Source organism: Seriola aureovittata, chromosome 4 (genome assembly GCF_021018895.1).
Source record: "Seriola aureovittata isolate HTS-2021-v1 ecotype China chromosome 4, ASM2101889v1, whole genome shotgun sequence".
Classification (NCBI taxonomy): Eukaryota; Metazoa; Chordata; class Actinopteri; order Carangiformes; family Carangidae; genus Seriola; species Seriola aureovittata.
In genome coordinates, this window is record NC_079367.1 from 24422261 (window position 1) to 24441753 (window position 19493).

Here is a 19493-nt window from a genome sequence, read left to right on the forward strand (position 1 = left end):
AATCATAAAGTGGCACTGCAATATAAAAGACACCCCAGCCCCCTCTTACTGTGGTAAAGAGAGATTGCACACCAGGAGAGTGGTAAACATGAGTGAGCTGTGTGTGGTTTATTGATGTACAATTTTTTTATTTACGTCACGCTGCAGTTTAGTCCTAATAACATACAAAATCAATTATTTCAGCTTATATCTGTGTTTAGTTACCTACCTGCTGATTGTGTGATTCACTGGTGATTCACTTATTCATATATACTCATGTATAACAGGTTGGATACTATATGATGAAGCCTCTTGATCTCTGTTGACTCCAATGTTTGCATCATTTTATACTAAACGTATAGTTCAAGTCACGTCATATTCAGCTGCTGCTTGTTTCCCAGCAGAACAACAGGCTTCAAAAGCTGTTTGCTTCAAAAACACGTCCAATAGAAGCTGATCTTAGAAGTATGTTGTCAAAATGTCACATTGCAGGTAGAAGTGTAAACATTAGCCAGCAATTCATGCTGCTCCCTCAAAAAGACTGTTAAGCTTGAAAATAAGGTCAGGAAAGTGAATCAACTGACTGGTTCCTCCATTTTTGCCCCTTAATTTTGGAGTATATGAAAGAATGAACCGTTTTAATCAAGAGGAAAGGAGCTCTGACACATCTCTGTCTTTCCCTCTTGCCCACTGTGCCACCCACACACTGCCTCATGTCTCTATTGCTCAGCTTCTCATTGTTCAATGCAGTGTTGTGTAAAATGAACAACTTGGTGTAAACGTTTTTTTGCTTTTTGGTCTTATTTTCTAACAGATTCTGCATTCCTCCTGTTTTTCCTGGGTTATTGTTGCTCCGTTTTGATTGCACAGTATTTAGAAGCAAACATGGAAGTTATTCGTTTTTGTGCATGGTCCAACTGGGCCAGTGGCATGGCAAATTTGCTATCCCTGCGAAAAAGTGCTCTTTCTGTTTCCATCAGAATAATGGCTCTGATGTATGGACATGGATTATCAATGCAAACCAGTAGTCTTTTCACTTTAAATGTAAAACAGGTATCAAATGATATAATGTCTTACAGATCAACCAATCATGCATTTAATGCATGTTATGTCCCTATAGTTATATTTAAATATCTTACATCTTACATTATCTATCTTACATTTTAATGTATAATTTCTCTGTCAATCACTATATTAATTGTTTCGGTTGAGTGATTGCACAATTTTCTCAATTGCAATAATCAAAGGTCAGAATATTCTAGAAGATTTAGAAATGTGGCACACTCCCAGAAACAATAAAGACCAGATAAGACAGGTAATTTCTTATGAGTACATGGTCAAAACACTATATCGAGGCCATGCTGAAGATTCTGGTGCTGAAATCTATGCTAATAAAAAGTGTGAAGTGAAAAAGAGCGGCGTGGAGAAGCACAAGGTATGAAAACCATCAGCTTCTGTGCAGACTCTTACAGTGCTGGCATGACTCAAAGCCATTAGTTACCTGTATTTTTTTTTTCCAAGCTCTCAGTATTCCAGGCCAGCTCCTTCATAGCTGTAAGTGGAGCTCTGGATGTGCCTGAAATGTTTTTTTGTATGCGCCTGAAAACAAGCAGAAACAATGAAAGAGCTTATGTGATTTAGATCATGACTGGGAAGGCTGCTGTTGTGCTGAGTTAGAAGAATATCATAGTAAAGGAAACTGCTGTGGTGTAGAACATAGCTTGACCCATCTCAGGGATTATTTATTGCTGTCAGCTGAAAAGCTCATAACTTCTGTTTTAGTGATTTATTTGTATTTGTTAATGTCATTTCAAGGACTGCTGTTGCTCTGCGGGTTGAGAACAGTCTATGAAAGTTCTCAGTACTATCAACTACCCTGAAAAAAAGGTGCATTGCAAAATAGTTTTTCTTTTTCAAGAGGAAAAAAGTCCAACGTCAGTGATACTGGTCTACAGCCGGGTTTTCGTCCTTAATAAGAACATAATCTGATTAGTTATGATGAGGGCTGATGTCAACTAAATGTATTCTTATATAAATAGTTGTGGGACATCTTAGATGAATCACTTAATTGGCTTTCAATGTTCACTAAGCAGCTCAGGCATGAAAAGAGGCATGTGAAGACACTGACACTTTGTCTTACAGTGCACACGCCTCTGTAGAGCGATGAGCCACAGAAACCATTAAGGTGAAAACGAAACAAAAGTGTATAAGGTAAAAGGAAACAAAGGAGATGGAAACTTAAGAACGAAAAGGGACAAGTTAGGTTTTAGATAGTGATCTGGCCTGTTTCTGCCAGCAAGGTCTGGTCTGATCTGCTCCTCATAGGCCGCTACTGCTTCTAAAAGAAGTGGCTTTAATGAGAAAGAGACTATAAAAATCTCTTGCATATAAAATCAAATAAGTCATCTCACAGAGACTGCTCATCTGTTTCTTAATGGTAAAATATTATACATTATAAATTAACAAAACTGCTGAAAGCATGTTTCAAATAGCTCTCCTCAAAAAAAACAAAAAAATATATATATATATATATATATATTGAAATTGGTTTCTCATTTTTCTACTTTGCCCTGGAAATGCCTCAGTAAAAGAAATCTGGATCACCTGCAGCTGGTTCTGAAGTGTGTGGCTCTAAAGAAGAGGTATTATAGTTTTATTAGGTGTAACAAAGAGGCAACAAACCATTTTGTAGGAACAGACGTTCAGAAAAATGTCAAATCTGTATTGACTATAATATAATAAACTGTATGTCTGAACATTCGAAGATGTATCTTCGCTTAACACCCACAAGCAAACACAAATATTGTTTATAAAGTACATGCACTTCAGAATTAGAGCAATGCACCGAGCTTCATAGTGAAGATATAAACTTACACCAACGCAGCTACAGTATATAGAGAATTGCATAGAAAGAGCCTATCACAATTCATTTTTAGAAGTAATTTATTTATGCAGAAGTTAGGAAGTAGTAGGAAGCATCTGTCTTATTTCTTGAGTAGCTGCGGTGTGTACGCCCTTTATTTGCGTACAGTCCCATTCAAACAGGTTATTGATCTAGAAGGAAATTGAATCCAATTAATAATTTACCAATCCATAAAATCTGGATTGATTAACATAACTTTCACTGTTTTCATGTGTTGAAGGTCGAAGAGCAAATGAACCAGCAAAGTAAAAGATCATTAACAATATTCAGCTTAATTAAGTTGGCAGAAACGACTGGTACAACAGTCCTGAGTAACATAAAGATTATCTAGAAAAGGCGAAACCCTGTGTCATTGAAATACATCTTTTTCTGCAGAACTGAAAGTACTCATACTCATTCCTTTCCTCTCTATTATACATAAAACTTGAGGCGGATAATTTTGTTGATTTTTCTCTTTTTCTCGTACATAGTTTGGATCCTGTTACTTTCATTCTTGTTGCCTCTAAAATTGGTAATCTTGAAAATTGAAAACTTATTCAGTATGAATGCATTTAAGTAAAGAGAGGTTTGGTGGCTGATTCACAATTAAGAGAATTTGGAACATAATAGGCCACTAGTCTGTTGTGAAAACAGCTATAGACTAAATTCATACAGATACATAATGCAAGTAAGTTTGTCTAAAGGTGTTTTGCTGCACAGCTCTTTTTTTTTTTTTATTATTTGTCTTATGCTTTTTTTTATTTGAGGCAGTGCCAGTTGGAAGTTCTGTCCAGCTGTAACTTTTTATTAAGTATTACGTCTTTACATTTCTACAATTTCAAACCACAGTGGGCTGTAGCCTGTGCTTGCATGTTTTCATAGGAAGTAAGAGAGAAAGGTTTACATTTTAAATGTAAATCAGAGTGTAATTCAATTGGTTGGCTAATTTTTAAGAAAACAACACAGTCAGTCCAACCAGCTGAGCGATTCGTCTAAGATATCCTCCAAGACCAGACCCAGAACTAACCTTAGCTGAGTTCTCAGTGGTGGCCTCGGCTCTGAAATATAGTTGAGCTCTCATGAAAACTCTCTGCATGACTGGAATGTTGGAAAGGCGTTTTCAAGGGAGCATTATTGATCTTTGTGTTCCTTCCTAATTTTTTTTTTGAGGAATTAGCAAGATATCGACTCGTACCATATCTTTCAGATGACAGAATGCAAGCGTTTCAGTCAATTTACCGCGAGACAGCACTGGGGAGAGAGAGACGAGCGTAAATGCCGGGATTTTCTCCTGCTGTCAAGGAGTGGTGAAACACCCTCCAATGAGGATTTGAAGGAAACCCCTGCTTGTTTCCAAACTTGTTAAACACAGAGATGGTGTTAACATGCTTTGTTCCAGCACTGCTGCACAACCCCCACCTCCACACACATACACACACCCACCCCTCCTCCACTACCATATCCAAACAACCCCCCCCCCTTTCAAAGTTGAGTAAACCTGCAGAGTAGCAGCGGAGGGAGCTTGGCCCTGATTTCAGTGCAGTGGAGGAGCCAGGGGGCCCAAGGGACACTCAGGTTACCAGCATCGAATCCTGCAGTATTAGCAGGGCACAGTGAAATAACAGCCTGCCATCTGGAACCTATGCTAAAGCCATCCTAGCCTTGCAGCGTTCAATCACATTGACCTCAATTAAGTGTTATTTGTGCAGTATTTTTATTCACTTCTTCCTTTGCCTCCAGATCTTTCTGTCTCATGTAGTAGTACACCCTAACGCACTGTGTCGGATCCAGAGTGATGGTTAGAGTTTAGGTTTTCTTACCAGGTCTTCTGTTGTGTATGAGCTTTCCCATTAAACTTTAAGCAAGTCCACCTCAGAAGAGGGTTTCAGGAGAGAGCATCTTAAGTGCAGGGGGATAAAGCTTGTCTTTGTGCCGTAGAGAAGCTGCATGGTATGGCGGATTAAGAGTGGGTGTTTTTTTTTTTTTTTTTGGTGAGGCTTCATACTCATGACTCCACATGGTCTTTCTTGACCCCACTTAAACAGGAGACAATGAGCGCACTTCAGCAGGTCTTCCCTCTTTTGAACCTTGATGCTCCTGACTTTCTACACTACACGCAACTACATGCTTTCCGTCATCAGTGTGCTGCGAGAAAGATAGGACATAAGACACCGAAGATAAATACAGTTGATGTCCTCTAAAGCACTGGTAGATATTGGTAGATTTGGAGTTAATTGCTAATGTGATGTTCAGCTTTTCTGTCTTTCATTGACAGCTTGTGAAGCAGACATGATCTTTTCCAGTTTACAAGTTGCACTACATTTGGTTTTCCAGATCACAGTTTCAACACGTAACATAAGGTCTGATTTGGACTGAATTTGAGAAGGTTTCTTACTGATTGAATGCAATATATTTCATGGAAGAAATTATATGAACATCGTGTAATTGGTACTAGATTGTTATTTATTCTGACTTGATTTTTTTTTTTTGTTTTTTTTCTTCATTTATTGGACTTCTACATGTAAACCCGGTACCTGTGTTTTAGGACTGTGGCAAAGTTGACCACTGCTCTGACATGAATTTAAAATGTTCTTGTCCTGGCTACTCAATTTTTGAATTGCCCTCCCAGGCTACATTAAGTCTGCATTTATTACACTTTAAAAAAAAAAAAAAAAAAAAAAAAGTCAATTTTAATGTCCGTTCCCTGCCACTTAACTCCTCACAAATTGGATGTGGTCTGAGTGGTAGTCTTTTTTTCAGCAATGGTTGGATTCCTTACAAGCTGGGCTGAGGTCTGCAGCATTTTAAGAGACATACTTCCATCCAGCAAATTTCATCTCTTGCTAATGTGTATGTGATTGGGAGCATTATTTCCTAATTGCCATCTGTTGTTGTGACCTTTCAGTGTGTTGGGGATTTATTCTTGAGAAATGGTTGAAGAAAAGTGCATCTCTGTTAGAACCTTGTTAAAAAAAAATGTCGTGTAATGTCATACAGCCTGGAACACAGAGGCATTTCGAAAACAGATTATGAAAAAGGAACAAGGTAAGAAAAAACAAAGGCAATGCTGTGGTGAGAAACTGACACTGACGTACTGCTTGTACGTCTTGTTTTAATTACCCATTCGTTTTCCCGTCCCGATTTCATCATTCCTTCTTCTCTAGTTTTGTTACCTGACTGATCAGTCTCGTTTTTATCTTAAACCTCATGGGAGGTAGAGTCAAAGAACAGGCCAGAGCAAAGAAAAGCAAGGACTGGGTAATTAGTTTTTATTTATATATATATATATATATATATATATATATATAAAGTACCTACACAAATGAATAAAAAGTACTATAGTAAACCTTTATGAGGAATTTACAAGGTGGATTTTAAATTTCTAGAATTCAGACACTCAACAAGCAGAAGACACTAAACTGCACAGAATGTTACAGCAGCCCTGGCTGACAGGTGATTGATCTCTTCCACTTTGTGCACCAAGCAGTGTCAGAAATTTGAATTTTTACATTGCAGAAACTACCAATATTATGCATAACTTTTCAGTAAAAGGTTTTATCATTCAGATTTCATAGTTTTATGCTTTTCAGGTTTTCATACTTTCTCACTTATAAAAATGTCATTGTGGCTTCAGAGGTTTAGTTTCTTCTTGATGCAGGAAAAATATGCAAAAAGTAGAAAAAAAAAATGGAGAAAAGGAAAGATGAAGCTTAGGGGGAAGAAACTATGCCCATATCCTAACAGCAGGGAGATAAAGCAGAGGGGAATATTGGCAGTGGAGTTCATACCACAAATAAGCATTTTCAACCTGATATATAATCACACATGGTATACAGTTATTATTTTTTATTTTTGCAAAGGATGAGTGTTAATTTTAAAAGTGTCTATCATCTGAGACACAGTCAAAACATGTCAGCTCAGTCCAAAAGAAATGAGAGACTCTATGAGCCCCTCTCTTATCTGTATTTACCTTTTGTGATGAGTGAGCACTGGTCAAAAATTGCCTGGTGCTGTGTACCACCCTGTCAGCATATCATAGTGGGTGCCAGAGATGCCAGGGAGATACAGGCTGAACAACTGGCATTTTGAATCCTCTACTAAATATCCCCTGCTATCAGTGACGGGCATCAACAGGAGCGTACGCTTTTAATGACCGTAGAGACATGTCTCAGAGGAATTCCCAAAGAGGTGACACGTTGAGCGTTGCGGGTGGCTCCTGAGCATGCTGTCCTTTCATCCTGCTTTTCTGTTTGCACTGATTTTGTCCGTCTGAAGCACAGGACATCATAACTGCTCCAAGAAAGCGGACACAAAATCCCCATGAATCAAAATGTTCTTGCACTAAACAATGTTGGATTTCATAAACACAAATGTACATTCTGTCTTAAAGTCCTGCATGGAAACCTACGAGCTGCTTTTGTAATTTTGCAATAATGTAATATCAAATGGATGAGCACATTTCTCTCAGCCTATGTTGTTAGCATATACCAAACAAGAATTTCTCCTCTGAAAGCAATTTACCCCTGTATCCATTTGGTTAATAGCTCCATTAAGCAGCATGGCGTGAGTGGAGTGCGGCTGCTGTGTGGAGCGCAGGATGACGTGTTAATTCTGGGTAATTTATTACCCTGGGTGTCGCTGGGAGAGGAGCTCCTGACAGATCCTGTCTCACTGGGATCATCCTCAGCCAGGCTTCCATGGGCATCGCCTGCTTAGCAGTGGCTCCGGCATGCGGTGCTCACATCCGCTGATGCAAGTATGATGTAAAACCCTTAGTGCAGGAAAACAACGGTGAGGGCGCGCATAGTGTGGCATTATAGCAGACTGACAGTCTTTGAAGGTAGGTGGCTAAAAGCACACCTGTGGAGAGGGAGAGGGTAATCAAATTTCCCCCCCCAGTGTTATGAGCACTTGCTGGCTCTCATATGGCTTTTATTTATGGAAGTATCCTTTTCTGTCTAGGGCCGGGCCCTGATTAGATCATGGATGCTGATTGTGGCCTAGAGCTGTGGTGATCAATCCTAATTTACTTGGAGAATTAAATTTATATATAGGAGGATGCAGTGCCCTGCCCTGATAGATGAAAGGGCATTTCCCCCTTATGCATCAACAATCAAGATACAGGAAAAAAAGAGACCATACTTCTCTTTGGTTGTTTTAATAACATATAAGACGGGGCTTTCATGGGGAATTAAAGCTGCATTAAAGACTGATGGTAATGATGAGCCAAAAAAAGAAATTGCACAGGCGTTTGTGCATAAGGAGTTTTTTTTGCGAGCCTCAGCACTGTCTAGTGTTCAGCCGTTGGGATCAGAGAGTGCAGACCTCTGGTACCTTAGAGGCAGAGGAAGGAGGTTGTGCAGGTCAACACAGCACTGCCAAGCTACCCGTCGGCCATTTCATGTCATAATCAGTTAGGGGCAAATCAGAAAACACCAACTCTCACTGCCCCAGCAAAGATTCTCTCAGGATTCCTGTCCGCCCTGTAAGACATGGTGGCAAAATACATGTCACTCTTCTTGCTCTATTACAGAACATGCCTTTTTTTTTTTTTTTTTTTCATCTATGTTGTGATGCTCTGTTTTCAGCTCTAGAAACCAAGCACTGTGTGTGTGTGTGTGTACAGTAGGCCACTGCAGCAGCCACGCCCTCTAGATATAGCATCTTTACAGCCGGAGCTGTCATCCAGTCGATGATGAAACTACAGAGTGATTAGCCCCACCCAGAGGCTGCTGAGATGGGAGATGTGGGAGGTGTGTGGTTGTCAAAGCAGGGCTCACAGAGATGACTCAGTTAGGCACTTAGAGTAAGATCATTACCATGCAGGAACCCTCTGTCTAGCTTTGCTGTGTATGCTGAATTTTTTTATTGTTTATATTGAACAGCAGCTGGTTTTATTGTCTCTAAGAAAACAGTTGTGCTTGTTGTGCGTCAGGTTATCGCAGGGTTCTCATGTTCATATCTTCTCAGGGCTGCCATGTTAGCCGATTCATTCACTCACTCCAGTTTATTTGATTGATTTATGCTTTTACTTGAAACGAGCACTTCCCACTATTGGGTAGTTTGCTTTGATCGTGGGAGGGTGTGTGGGGTTGATCATGGTGTATTCATTTGTTTGTGTATACTGGATACAAATCATCGTAGCGTGCTGACTGCATCTTAAATCAGTTCACACAATGTGACATGGATGAACAGCCAGGATATTTTATATGATGATGTGATATTTTACACAGGATTGCCAGCAAAATCTACAATATATATATATATGAGAGAGATAGAGATATAGAGGAAGTTCAAAGGAAATGACTGGGTTTTCTCCTGAGGTAGGAACTCCAGCTGACATCAGTGTTGTTCAGTGATTGGAGTAACTTACAAAGTCTGTCATTTTTTTCAGTGCACTTCCTTACTCTGGGCCTACACGAGTTATCTTGAGGAAATCTCAGGACCCCAATTGTGAGTGGATAATAAGTGGTATCCAGAAGGACGACTGCACTATCTCATAGTCTCTTTGAGGGCAGTTCCCCCACTCAGGGCTGCTCCTTAAGAGCAAGGCAGTGGCCATTTACTGGCCCCGTCCTCGTAACATGTCACCCAGGAAAAGAAGCAGAATGAGGAGGTTTCCACTGAGGAGCCTGATGGTAGGATCCATGGAGTGATGTATTAGCTGAAATGATGTAGACATGGGGACAGCTCTAAATACAGGAAGGGACTGCACCTACAAGGATTTGTAGACACAATCATATCCAACATACTGGAGCCGCTTATGAGAGGAATTAGCATGTGACGACGTGCTGTATGTTGTGTACTGTCAATACAGACTTCTTCTCTCTTCAGTTATTTCTGGCCTACAGAAATGAAAGTGATTCACATGGCTATTTGCATATTGGGAAGGGAAGTGAAATCCAAACACAAGTGGTCACTTGAGTCAAAGTCTGACGCCATGAGTCAACTGAAATGTGCCTCGGCTGAGTGTGGACACAATCTGGATTTTCTGTATCTGTTTGATTTGGTGAAGCTGTTTTAGTTTTTTCTTCCTCGTCTTTACTGAAAGTGTGTCTGTGTAATCTTGTGTGGGTGACAGTGAATGACGCCATATCTGTTTGGATTAGTCTGTGATTTATTTCTGTCTTTCTTTGAACACATCCCTGTTTGTTGAATGTTTCATGAGCAAATAAATACATTTTTTAGCAAAATGAGTGTAATTTACACTTGCATCATTGTGTTACACCGCTAAATTTTTTCCATGGACTATGTTTGGATCCAGTAGCTGCAGGATCATTAGTGGCATTAAGGTGTGATAACATCAGTGACTCATTTTGTAAATATTGGGATTTCCAAATAACTGCAAATATTTAATTTAACTATTTGAATACAGTGTCAATATCATGGAAGTCACCTGCTTTAATATCTCTACCTTTATTACACTTGAGAGTCTTTTTTAAATTATCTAGGCAGCCTACTCTCTCTGGGTTGAATGGAAAACTAACAAAGTGCAAAAGCAAAAAAAAACAGTAAACATTGGCTTTCACCTCATTTTCCGATGTGGAAAGCGGCAACGTCAATTGTATAAAGAATTCAGAGGCTAATGCAAAACACATATGTACAGTACAGCCAGTTATTTTATAATGAGACCAAGCCAAGAACATTTGATAAAGCCATTGGTATATCATGTTAAGCACCAGAAAAGTAAAGGAAGTGGCAACATTACATTAAAATACAATGTGTTTCAAAAATCGAGGAAGCACAGTTTGAGCTGTCATTAAGTTTTCATGGGTGGGTTTAGATCCATTCAGAAACAATGACACAAAGTAAAGCCCCCCACTCACACAGCTCAAGCACTAACCTGCCAACAGGTCAGTTTTTCATAAGAACAGAAAAATGTTAACCTTGTGATAGCTACTACTGCAACTATAATTTGAAGGCACAAGTAAGCAAATCGGGTTGCTTTACAACAAGATGGTGCTGGTTATCTGACCATTGAAAAGTGCTCAAGTTGAATTCCTGAGTTGATCCACAGTACAATGGCAAAATATCTCTGATTTATCAGTGATGAAGCAAGAAGCCAAAGCAAAATGAGAGAAAAATTATGAACTCTCAGCTAAAGCAGTCCAGAAAATATTAACTGCTAAAATCATAAGACATATATTTAGAAATGTAATAAGCCACGGTTGCCCAATAGCAGAGGACCTATAATACAGCAGCTAACATCACCTGAAAGATGTCTTAAATGTATTGCTATTCGCTAGAGCAGTGTATCATCCAGCCACTGTTAGAAGAGACTGAGTCAAACGAGCTGATGATGGAGCGGAGGTCAACATGGTGTATGTGAAAGTCTATGTGCTTTCATGGCACTGGCTCATGATAATGTTTGACTTGTCCTTTTAGCAGTGATATCAATACAGGTAGTTTTGTTGTTACTTGCTGAAGACTCTGAGATATATGATTTCTGCCTCCATCCCAAATACAATGGAGGTAAGTGGATTTTTGTTGGCAGACCTGTGGACCTGGGTGGGTCTGTCAATTATTCAGATTATATGAGACATTGCCTCTGGAAAGATGTTGCTGTTCATTTTTTTTAATGTAATTTTCAACGCTGTGAGCACCAGAAACAAGATTCAGTTCACCTCCATTGTACTGAGGGGCAGTAGCTGAAATCTCGAAGGCAGATATCTCAGAACGTTGCATATGAAACTCATACAAATTCCATGCATTAAGAAAATGTTTTTTTTTTTGTTTTTTTTTGTCTTTGTTTTTTTTCCCCACCAAACCAACCCTTGAGGCATTTGAACAGCACTTAAAATATTCTTGTTCACTCCATCAATTATTTGCAGCATTTTGGTCCCATAGACCTTCCTGGTGCTACAGCTGCAAACTGCAAATATTTGTAACAGTAAGTTTGACAGTAGCAGGTTTAGCTGATAATTGCTTAGCTGGTATTAGGTTTGGTTTCACTGCAGGCCAAACTATTAATGTAGCTCTAGCCTTTGCAGTATAATGAGTATTAATTGTAGCCTAATGAGAGGCAGGTCACTGCCACAGTGACCTCTGCACTCACCAGCCATGCTTAGAAACAGAAGCACTTCAACCTACTATAGTGGAGAGGTCCTGTTTAAAACCTGCATGAACTTCATTTATTTTGTTGTGTCAGTTAACTTTATGAGTCCAGATTATTTATTTCCATTAAATTTAGAATTTATAACTTGGGATCATTCCTGTGTGTGTGTGTGTGTGTGTGTGTGTGTGTGTGTGTGTGTGTGTGTGTGTGTGTGTGTGTGTGTGTGTGTGTGTGTGTGTGTGTGTGTGTGTGTGTGTGTGTGTGTATGTATGTATGTATGTGTGTGTGTGTGTATATATATATATATATATTTTACTAGTTATACTTTACTTGTATACATATAATATAATTTATTATGGTTTAGCAGCAATATTGATAACAGAGAAGTGGAAATTTCAGCCTGACATAGTCCTAACCTTTTGCTGTATTTAACAAGGGTCAGGGGCATATATCAAGGCAGAAAGTGAATAAATAGACTGCTTCCCCCTGTTATTTACCAGGCCAGTTTAAACGAATTATTCCATTGCCTGCTCCCTCTGTCAGGGCTAAACCTTGAATTGCTTAGAGTGATTAGTAGCAGGGAGTGTGCTGCACCAGCGGTCCCAGGCTACTTTTGTTTATGTTAAGGCTTTTACGCATTCTGTTTTATGCGCTAGTGGGGCTTGCTTTTGATCCCAGAAGGAGGCAGCTGCTGAGATGCCCCACCACCGTGCCCCCTCCCCTCCTCAGCCTGCATTAGTGCTACCGAATTCAGTCCTTTTTGGCAAGCCATTCAGGCCCCCCACCCCATCTACCCAAGTCTTCTTTTCCTCTATTGAAAACACACCTTTCTGTTGACCAAGGAGGCTTTTCTATAGAGCCTAAGCATGTGAAAGATTTCCAGAAAAGAAGTAAGTGGTGCCTGTATGGAGTTCCTCTTGCACTCAATGGACCATGTAGACAATGTTCTTGATATCTGCCCAAATTTCCTCAATACTGCTCTACAGGCTTCTTGGGTGTGTAGATGTTTGTCTGTAGTGTTGTGAGCTAACTGACACTAATCCTTTGATTACGTGACTAGGTTAGATAATAATAAAAAAACAAAACAGAAATAAGCCAAAACTACATTTTAAATGTTGTAAAATATTTGACATTATATGTTACTCCGTGTTATAATGTGTTTACAATAATATTTATAATTTTTTGTTTCAATTATAAGTTGTGATTTGAATAAAGTTGACAGTAATATTACAACAAAATGTAGCTTTGGTCTCCCTGAGTCCTCCAGATGAATAAGTAGCTCATGTATTGTATATCAGCAATCATTTGTCTAAAAAATGTCATCACTAATCAATAGCACATTATGTCTCAATGTTAGTGATCAATAGTAATTAAGTGATTTCACAGAGTAATCTGTAATCATCTTATGCATCTTATGTATACTCCAAAGGATTTGCTGAACATTGTACACTTGTGTGTTACACTGTTTTCTGTGTTGCCGAAGAATGATAGTTAACATTTAGGCCTGGATTGTGCATGGAAAAATCTATGACATGTAAAGAGCAGCAAGCGGTTAATTATCATGGAAAACAGGGCTTTGCGCACAGAGAAGGTTAGATTTATATGCAGCACTACTGAATAGCAATTCTCAGCACACTGCTAATTGTTTGATGGATAGTACAGAGCCATTTGCATTTATATTGTACCCCAAACACCTCCCACCTATTTAGATCCCATATTTAACTAACTCCTGACACTGGAGCAATGGTCACAACGACCTGCCCGGCGAAAACCTCAACGAGTGTTTCAACGGGGGCTTCTGTAACCCGCCGTTCACACTGTGGGTGGTTTGTTTTATGGGTTGGTTTGACAGATTTTGTGCGGCGTAAGAGGCGACAATCGCATCGAGGAACTCCTCCGCAGCTCCAAAGTTTTCAGCCTATTCAGATTTTTACGGCTTTAGAGTTGTCTTCTTTAGCATTCCTTGGTTTGGGGGATTTAAGACGTCCCGATTATCCAGAATTCATTGAACACATTCAGAAAGAAACTCAACAAAACTTAACATAGTCCCCATTTTTGGGCAGAGATAATGATGGACTTAATACTAAGAACCGCAATTCATTTCTACAAGAAGTATAAATAATAGAACTCAAAACTCATTGAATTTCTTTTGGCTTTGGATTGTTGGTCTAAAAAAAACAAGCAATTTTGTGATGGGTCATTTTCACTATTTTCTGACAAAACTAACTTATATTGATTGATAATGAAAATAATTCCTCGTTGCACCTTGTTCATCTTAAACTTAAAATCTTAAACACTTTTTATCACTTAAAGTTGGGGTAGGGAGTTACTTTCATCAATGGGCAGGAATTCCACAATCATCTTTCAGCATATTGTAATTCAAGTGGTTTGGGAGCAAACTAGACGTCTGCACCTCCTCTTGCCTGTGTTTTCATACCTTACAAAATCTACCATGTGGTGGGGCCAATCACGGGTGTTTGCAGAGAGAGAGAGAGAGCGTTCCTATTGGCTGCTCTACAATTTCAGATGTGTGTGCACGTCCCTTTGGATGGAAATGTGTCAATAATGGTGAAGCAATTCAGAGATGGACAGAACTTGTTGTACTTCTCCAGGAGGTAACAGACTACAAACTTCATTTTCCTGTAATATATAGATGTGTTGTAGTGGTTGGTTGTGTTGGCAGATTTAACATGAAAGCAGGCAAGGAATGGCTATGTTTAATGTTGCTAATAGTTTAGCTTTCAACTAACTGTAACCAAAGGCTAATAGCTGCAGGAGAGCAGCTATATTTTCAAATTGTGTTTTTTTTTTTCTTCTACCACAGTTTTAATTGTAATGACAGTAAAATATAAGGAAATAATGGGTGTGTTGAAAAAAAACCGCAACCCTTAAACACAGTGACATAGCTAGCCACTCTCTGTGTTGAAAAATTTTTGGTTGTATCCAAACTGTACTTACGTGTGTGCTTGGTTGATGGCTGACGTGGTTACTTTCTTTTTGCCACTGACAGCGCTTTAGGTTTTGCCACAGTAGCAGCACAAGCTTTACTTTCCGTCTGGGTTAATAAACTGGTTTTAATCTTTGATCACAGGGAGGCAAATCATACACACAGCATGAAAAATGAGTCGTCAATTCCAGACAGGATATGCCTATACTGGTGATTTGACTCAAACATTTTATGGTATTCTGTATGTAATTCACATCAGTTTTCCTGAAGTGTTTAATTGAGACCGTTTTTCATTTAACTTTTTCTGGTGCAGTTCAGATGGTCATGAATGTATCTGTGATAACCCATTCACAACATGTTGGTGGATACGCCACAGAAACCTTGACGTACAGGTCAGATGATAACTTCTGCCATGGCCCACTTCTCTCAGGTGACAATCACTGTTCAAATGTTTCTCGCATCAGCTGTGTTTCCAGGGTTACTGAGCTCTTTAGAAAAAGTACGTCTTTTTGCCGATCACGTAATTTATAATGTTTGACTCTGTGGCCACAACCTCCACTTACACATTTCAACACACAACAAGGACCTTATGCAACATCATCGTATCTGATGACTTCAATTGACACGGTTCATTGCTCCCTGCAACACTTTCTCTGCAGAACCACATTATTGCTCTGCTTACAGCTGCTATACATTTGCTTTACACCCAGAGACAAACCCAACTCTACCCTGGCCAGTTGTAGACAATGCAATTCAAAAATGTAGAGTCTGCAATTGTTTTAAAGGGGAAAACAGACCATCCATCATTTCTTTTGTCTATCCACAGAGACCTCAATTGATTTTGGATCATTGCATAGATACGCAGTTAGCTTCTTTTTGGCACTGCTCAGGCTCTGCAGCTCAGGCTTCAGAGGAACATTGTCTTTGAAATAAAGGCACGCGATTGTTATCTTCATTTCAGAGATTTCACTCCATGGCAGTCATTTTTCACTGGTCTTTGTAAATAACTTTTCCAACTGACTGTCTTTGTGAACGCGCCCTCATTAACCTTCTCTTTCAGTGTTTCAAGTTACTTTTTTCCTGTCCCTGATGTCTTACCATGAGATGATGATAACACTTTAAAAATAGTCCCGTCATTGTTTCTTAGCTAGATGTGTTGAGACATCTTGGTTATATGAACCCTTCTATTTATTATCTTCACGTACCAGTACATTAAAATAATACAACGGTGGCATTTTCTTTGTTTTGGCTCCTTGTCCCAGGATTTAGACTTAGACAGATGACTTAGAACAAGAACAACAGTTCTGCTCTCTGGCGCTGAAACACCATGATAATGCCAGATGTAGCCAATTTATGCAGAACAATGCTATTTAGTTTTACAGTATGTTTTGTATGAAAATCTTGACGGCTAGACTCAAGGTAGATACGTTTCCAGAACCTACATTTGCATCCCATATCATCTGTCATTGTGTAGGGCCTGTTGCTTCTTTGAAAAACTCCTCTGGGTTTCCCATGGCCTCAGAGGTACATCTCATTGCATACTAGTCGATTAATAAAGAGGAGGAAGGGCGGTGCAGAAGAGTGATGGCCAAAGCACTGAGCCCAGCTCTTTGGAAACAAAAACAATGCACTTTACAGAACATTCTTGAAACTTTAGAAAGCCGCTTGTTCTCCACTCTCTCACATTTGCATAGCATGAAGGATCTCGAGCAAAAGGTAAAAATTAGCAACCCATACAAGCTGCATCTGAAATCTTGGGAGCAGCTGAAGTGCTCTTGCGGCTGCAGAGTGGGAGCATTTCCCCCCACCCATGTGGTGGAGGTCCTGGTATTGAGGCCCCAAGTCATTAATCACCAGGATCTTTTCAGCTGTCAATACATACAAAAAGAAACCCCCAAACCCAACAATGGTGTCTTAAATAAAAAGTTTTTTTTTTTGAAGCAGGGGCAAATATAGTTCACTGGGGAGTATTGTTTACTGTTGTGTCCGGCACAGATCTCATACAGTATTCATAAAGAGCTTATCTTGTGGAAAAATCCTTGTCTGAACAGCACAGACATATTGTCAGTAAAAACTCCCAGATTCGCCAGGAGAAGTTTTTTACCTCTTTTTCAAAGAGCTGTGTTCTCATATCCACTGACTTGCAAGTGTGGGAGCAAGAAGAAACCTGCAGCATGTATGATAAGGTTTATAGCTCATGATATGTCATGGTGTCAATTGCATTTGGAAGAACCTGGAAAATGCACAGTATTGCTGCAATATCTGGCTCACTAATTCACTATGTTCAGTAATTGAGCTTCAAAATAAACAGTGACCAAGCCTTTAATCAAGTTTATATCCACATTGACATCTGTTAATCCAACTCAATACCTTTTAAACCATGTGGTCACTTAAAATGAGCTGTGTGCAAGGCAAATCATATTCCACTAATTTATCTCATTTATATCCTGTTGCACCAAGATGTTTTTTTTTTTTTTGAGAAAAAATATATTTAGCTAAAGCAAAAATAATTATGTTTGAATATATTGAAATGATTTTAAAGCATGTTTCTCTATGATTCAATACTGTGTTCTTCAAGGCAAGAAACGCACACTGTTAAATTCCCCCCCCTCTATTGATCGTACACTCTGCGTGCTATTTGACAGTTGTAGTTTTATGTTTCAGATTTTAATCATCTCTGCTGGTTCAGTGTAGTCCTCGATTTGTTTGGCTCTTCAGTTTTCAACTGGTGATGATTTGTAACTTATAAACAACACAATTCATGGAAGGACACCTGCCACTTTTACAGATGCTGGAGGCCCGGCATCATTTCTATACGGCACATAAAATGGAATATTTGTGGGAGACTTGCACCGTAAACTTTATAGGTGCAAGATTTGTTGTGCCATATTGTATTAAATCTAATCCTTGCGGTTCTTCATGCTCTCCCTGTGTGTGCTGAGCCATGCATACACTGCTGCCTGGGAACATGCATTTTATTTATTGTCACAGTTTCTCGGTTAAGTGTGCGTGTGTGTGTGTCTGGGTGTGTGTGTGTGTGTGTGTGTGTGTGTGTGTGTGAGAGAGTTCTACATTTAAATGATCAATGTTTTTAACATGAACTAGCATTATACCTCCTGAAATGACAGTTGCTTAGTCATATTTTCGACATTTGGTTTTGGTGCTAAATAAAGGGAAAACAACTGATTTATTAAAAAAAGGATTCTGTATAAAAAAATCAACACTGTTGTCATGGCATCTTTTCATACATCAAGTATCTTTGCTTTTTGTCTGTGTTTTTCTTCTACAGAATCACTCAAACTAAACTGACAGAGTAACTCACATTTGATGTTGAAAATAGTGTGGAGGAAGCCATGGAAGTGAAGGAACGCAGACCTTACCGCTCACTCACCGCCCGGCAGGACACAGAGCGCCGTTATACCAGCTCCTCAGCTGACAGTGAGGATGGCAAACCCAACACCAAGTCCTACAGCTCCAGTGAAACACTCAAGGCCTTCGATCATGACTCAAGGATGGCCTACGGGAGCCGTGTTAAAGAAATGGTTCATCACGAAGTGGATGAGTTCGGCCGGCAAGGTTAGGCTTAGCTGTGTCAATATTAGAGACATTTTGACATCACCTATAAGTATATTAGCAATGCACAATGACATGAAAATGCCAGTTATTAGTTTAAGGGCACGTTACGGCCTGGTCTCAATATATGCATCAGTGCTTTTTAATGAGGACTCTCTTGGTAATTTGCATTCAGTCGCTGTAGAGGTCACTGCATAGTTTAACTATTAACAGAGGTGCCTAGGGATTGAATTTACCACGCCAGTGTTAAAAACTGCATGGGAGACATGCATACTTTCACCTGCTCTTTCAAATATATTATAGATCATCAAAAACCAAACTAGATGTGGTGGCAGTATACAGTACCAGTCAAAAGATTGGACACCCCTTCTAATTCTCTGGTTTCTTTTTATTTCTTATTATTTTCTACATTGTAGAATGTTGCTGAAGGTATAAAAACTATGAAATAACAGATGGAATTATGTAGTAAACCAAAAAAGTGTAAACAAAGCAAAATGTTTTAGATCTTAGTCTCTTCAAAGTAGCCACCCTTTGCTTTGATGACACCTCATCTCTCAACCAGTCACCTTGAATGGTTAACAAACAATCTTGAAGGAATTCCCTTATGTATTGTGCACTTGTTTGCTGTTTTTATTTCACTCTGCGGTCCAACTCATCCCGAACCATCTCAGTTGGGTTTAGGTCGGGTGATTGTGGAGGTCAGGTCATCTAATGCGGCAGTCTTCGACTCTCCTCATTGGTTAAATAGGCCCCACGTAGCCTGGAGGTGTGTTTTGGGTCATTGTCAAAACAAATGATGGCCCCACTAAGTGCAAACCAGATGGGATGGCATGTCGCTGCAGAATGCTGCGGTAGTGATGCTGGTTAAGTGTGCCTTCAATTTTGAATAAATTGCCAACAGCGTCAACAGCACAGCCACTTTTTTGTTTACTACATAATTCCATATGTGTTATTTCAGAGTTCTGATGTCTTTAGTATTGTTCTACAATGTAGAAAATGGTCAAAATAAAGAAGAACCTATATACATATAGATATAT

General features: G+C 39.3%; 1 protein-coding gene across 13 annotated transcripts in view; it reads left to right on the plus strand.

Moving 5' to 3' along the window:
• Window positions 1-19493, plus strand: part of tenm4 (teneurin transmembrane protein 4) — a 152999-nt gene that overhangs the window by 16594 nt on the left and 116912 nt on the right. For all 13 annotated transcript variants that reach the window (XM_056374005.1, XM_056374006.1, XM_056374008.1 and 10 more), the window contains exon 2: window positions 18173-18459. In XM_056374005.1, coding sequence (XP_056229980.1) covers window positions 18237-18459 — 223 coding nt within the window. In that variant the 5' untranslated portion in view covers window positions 18173-18236. The remainder of the gene's footprint in view (window positions 1-18172; window positions 18460-19493) is intronic.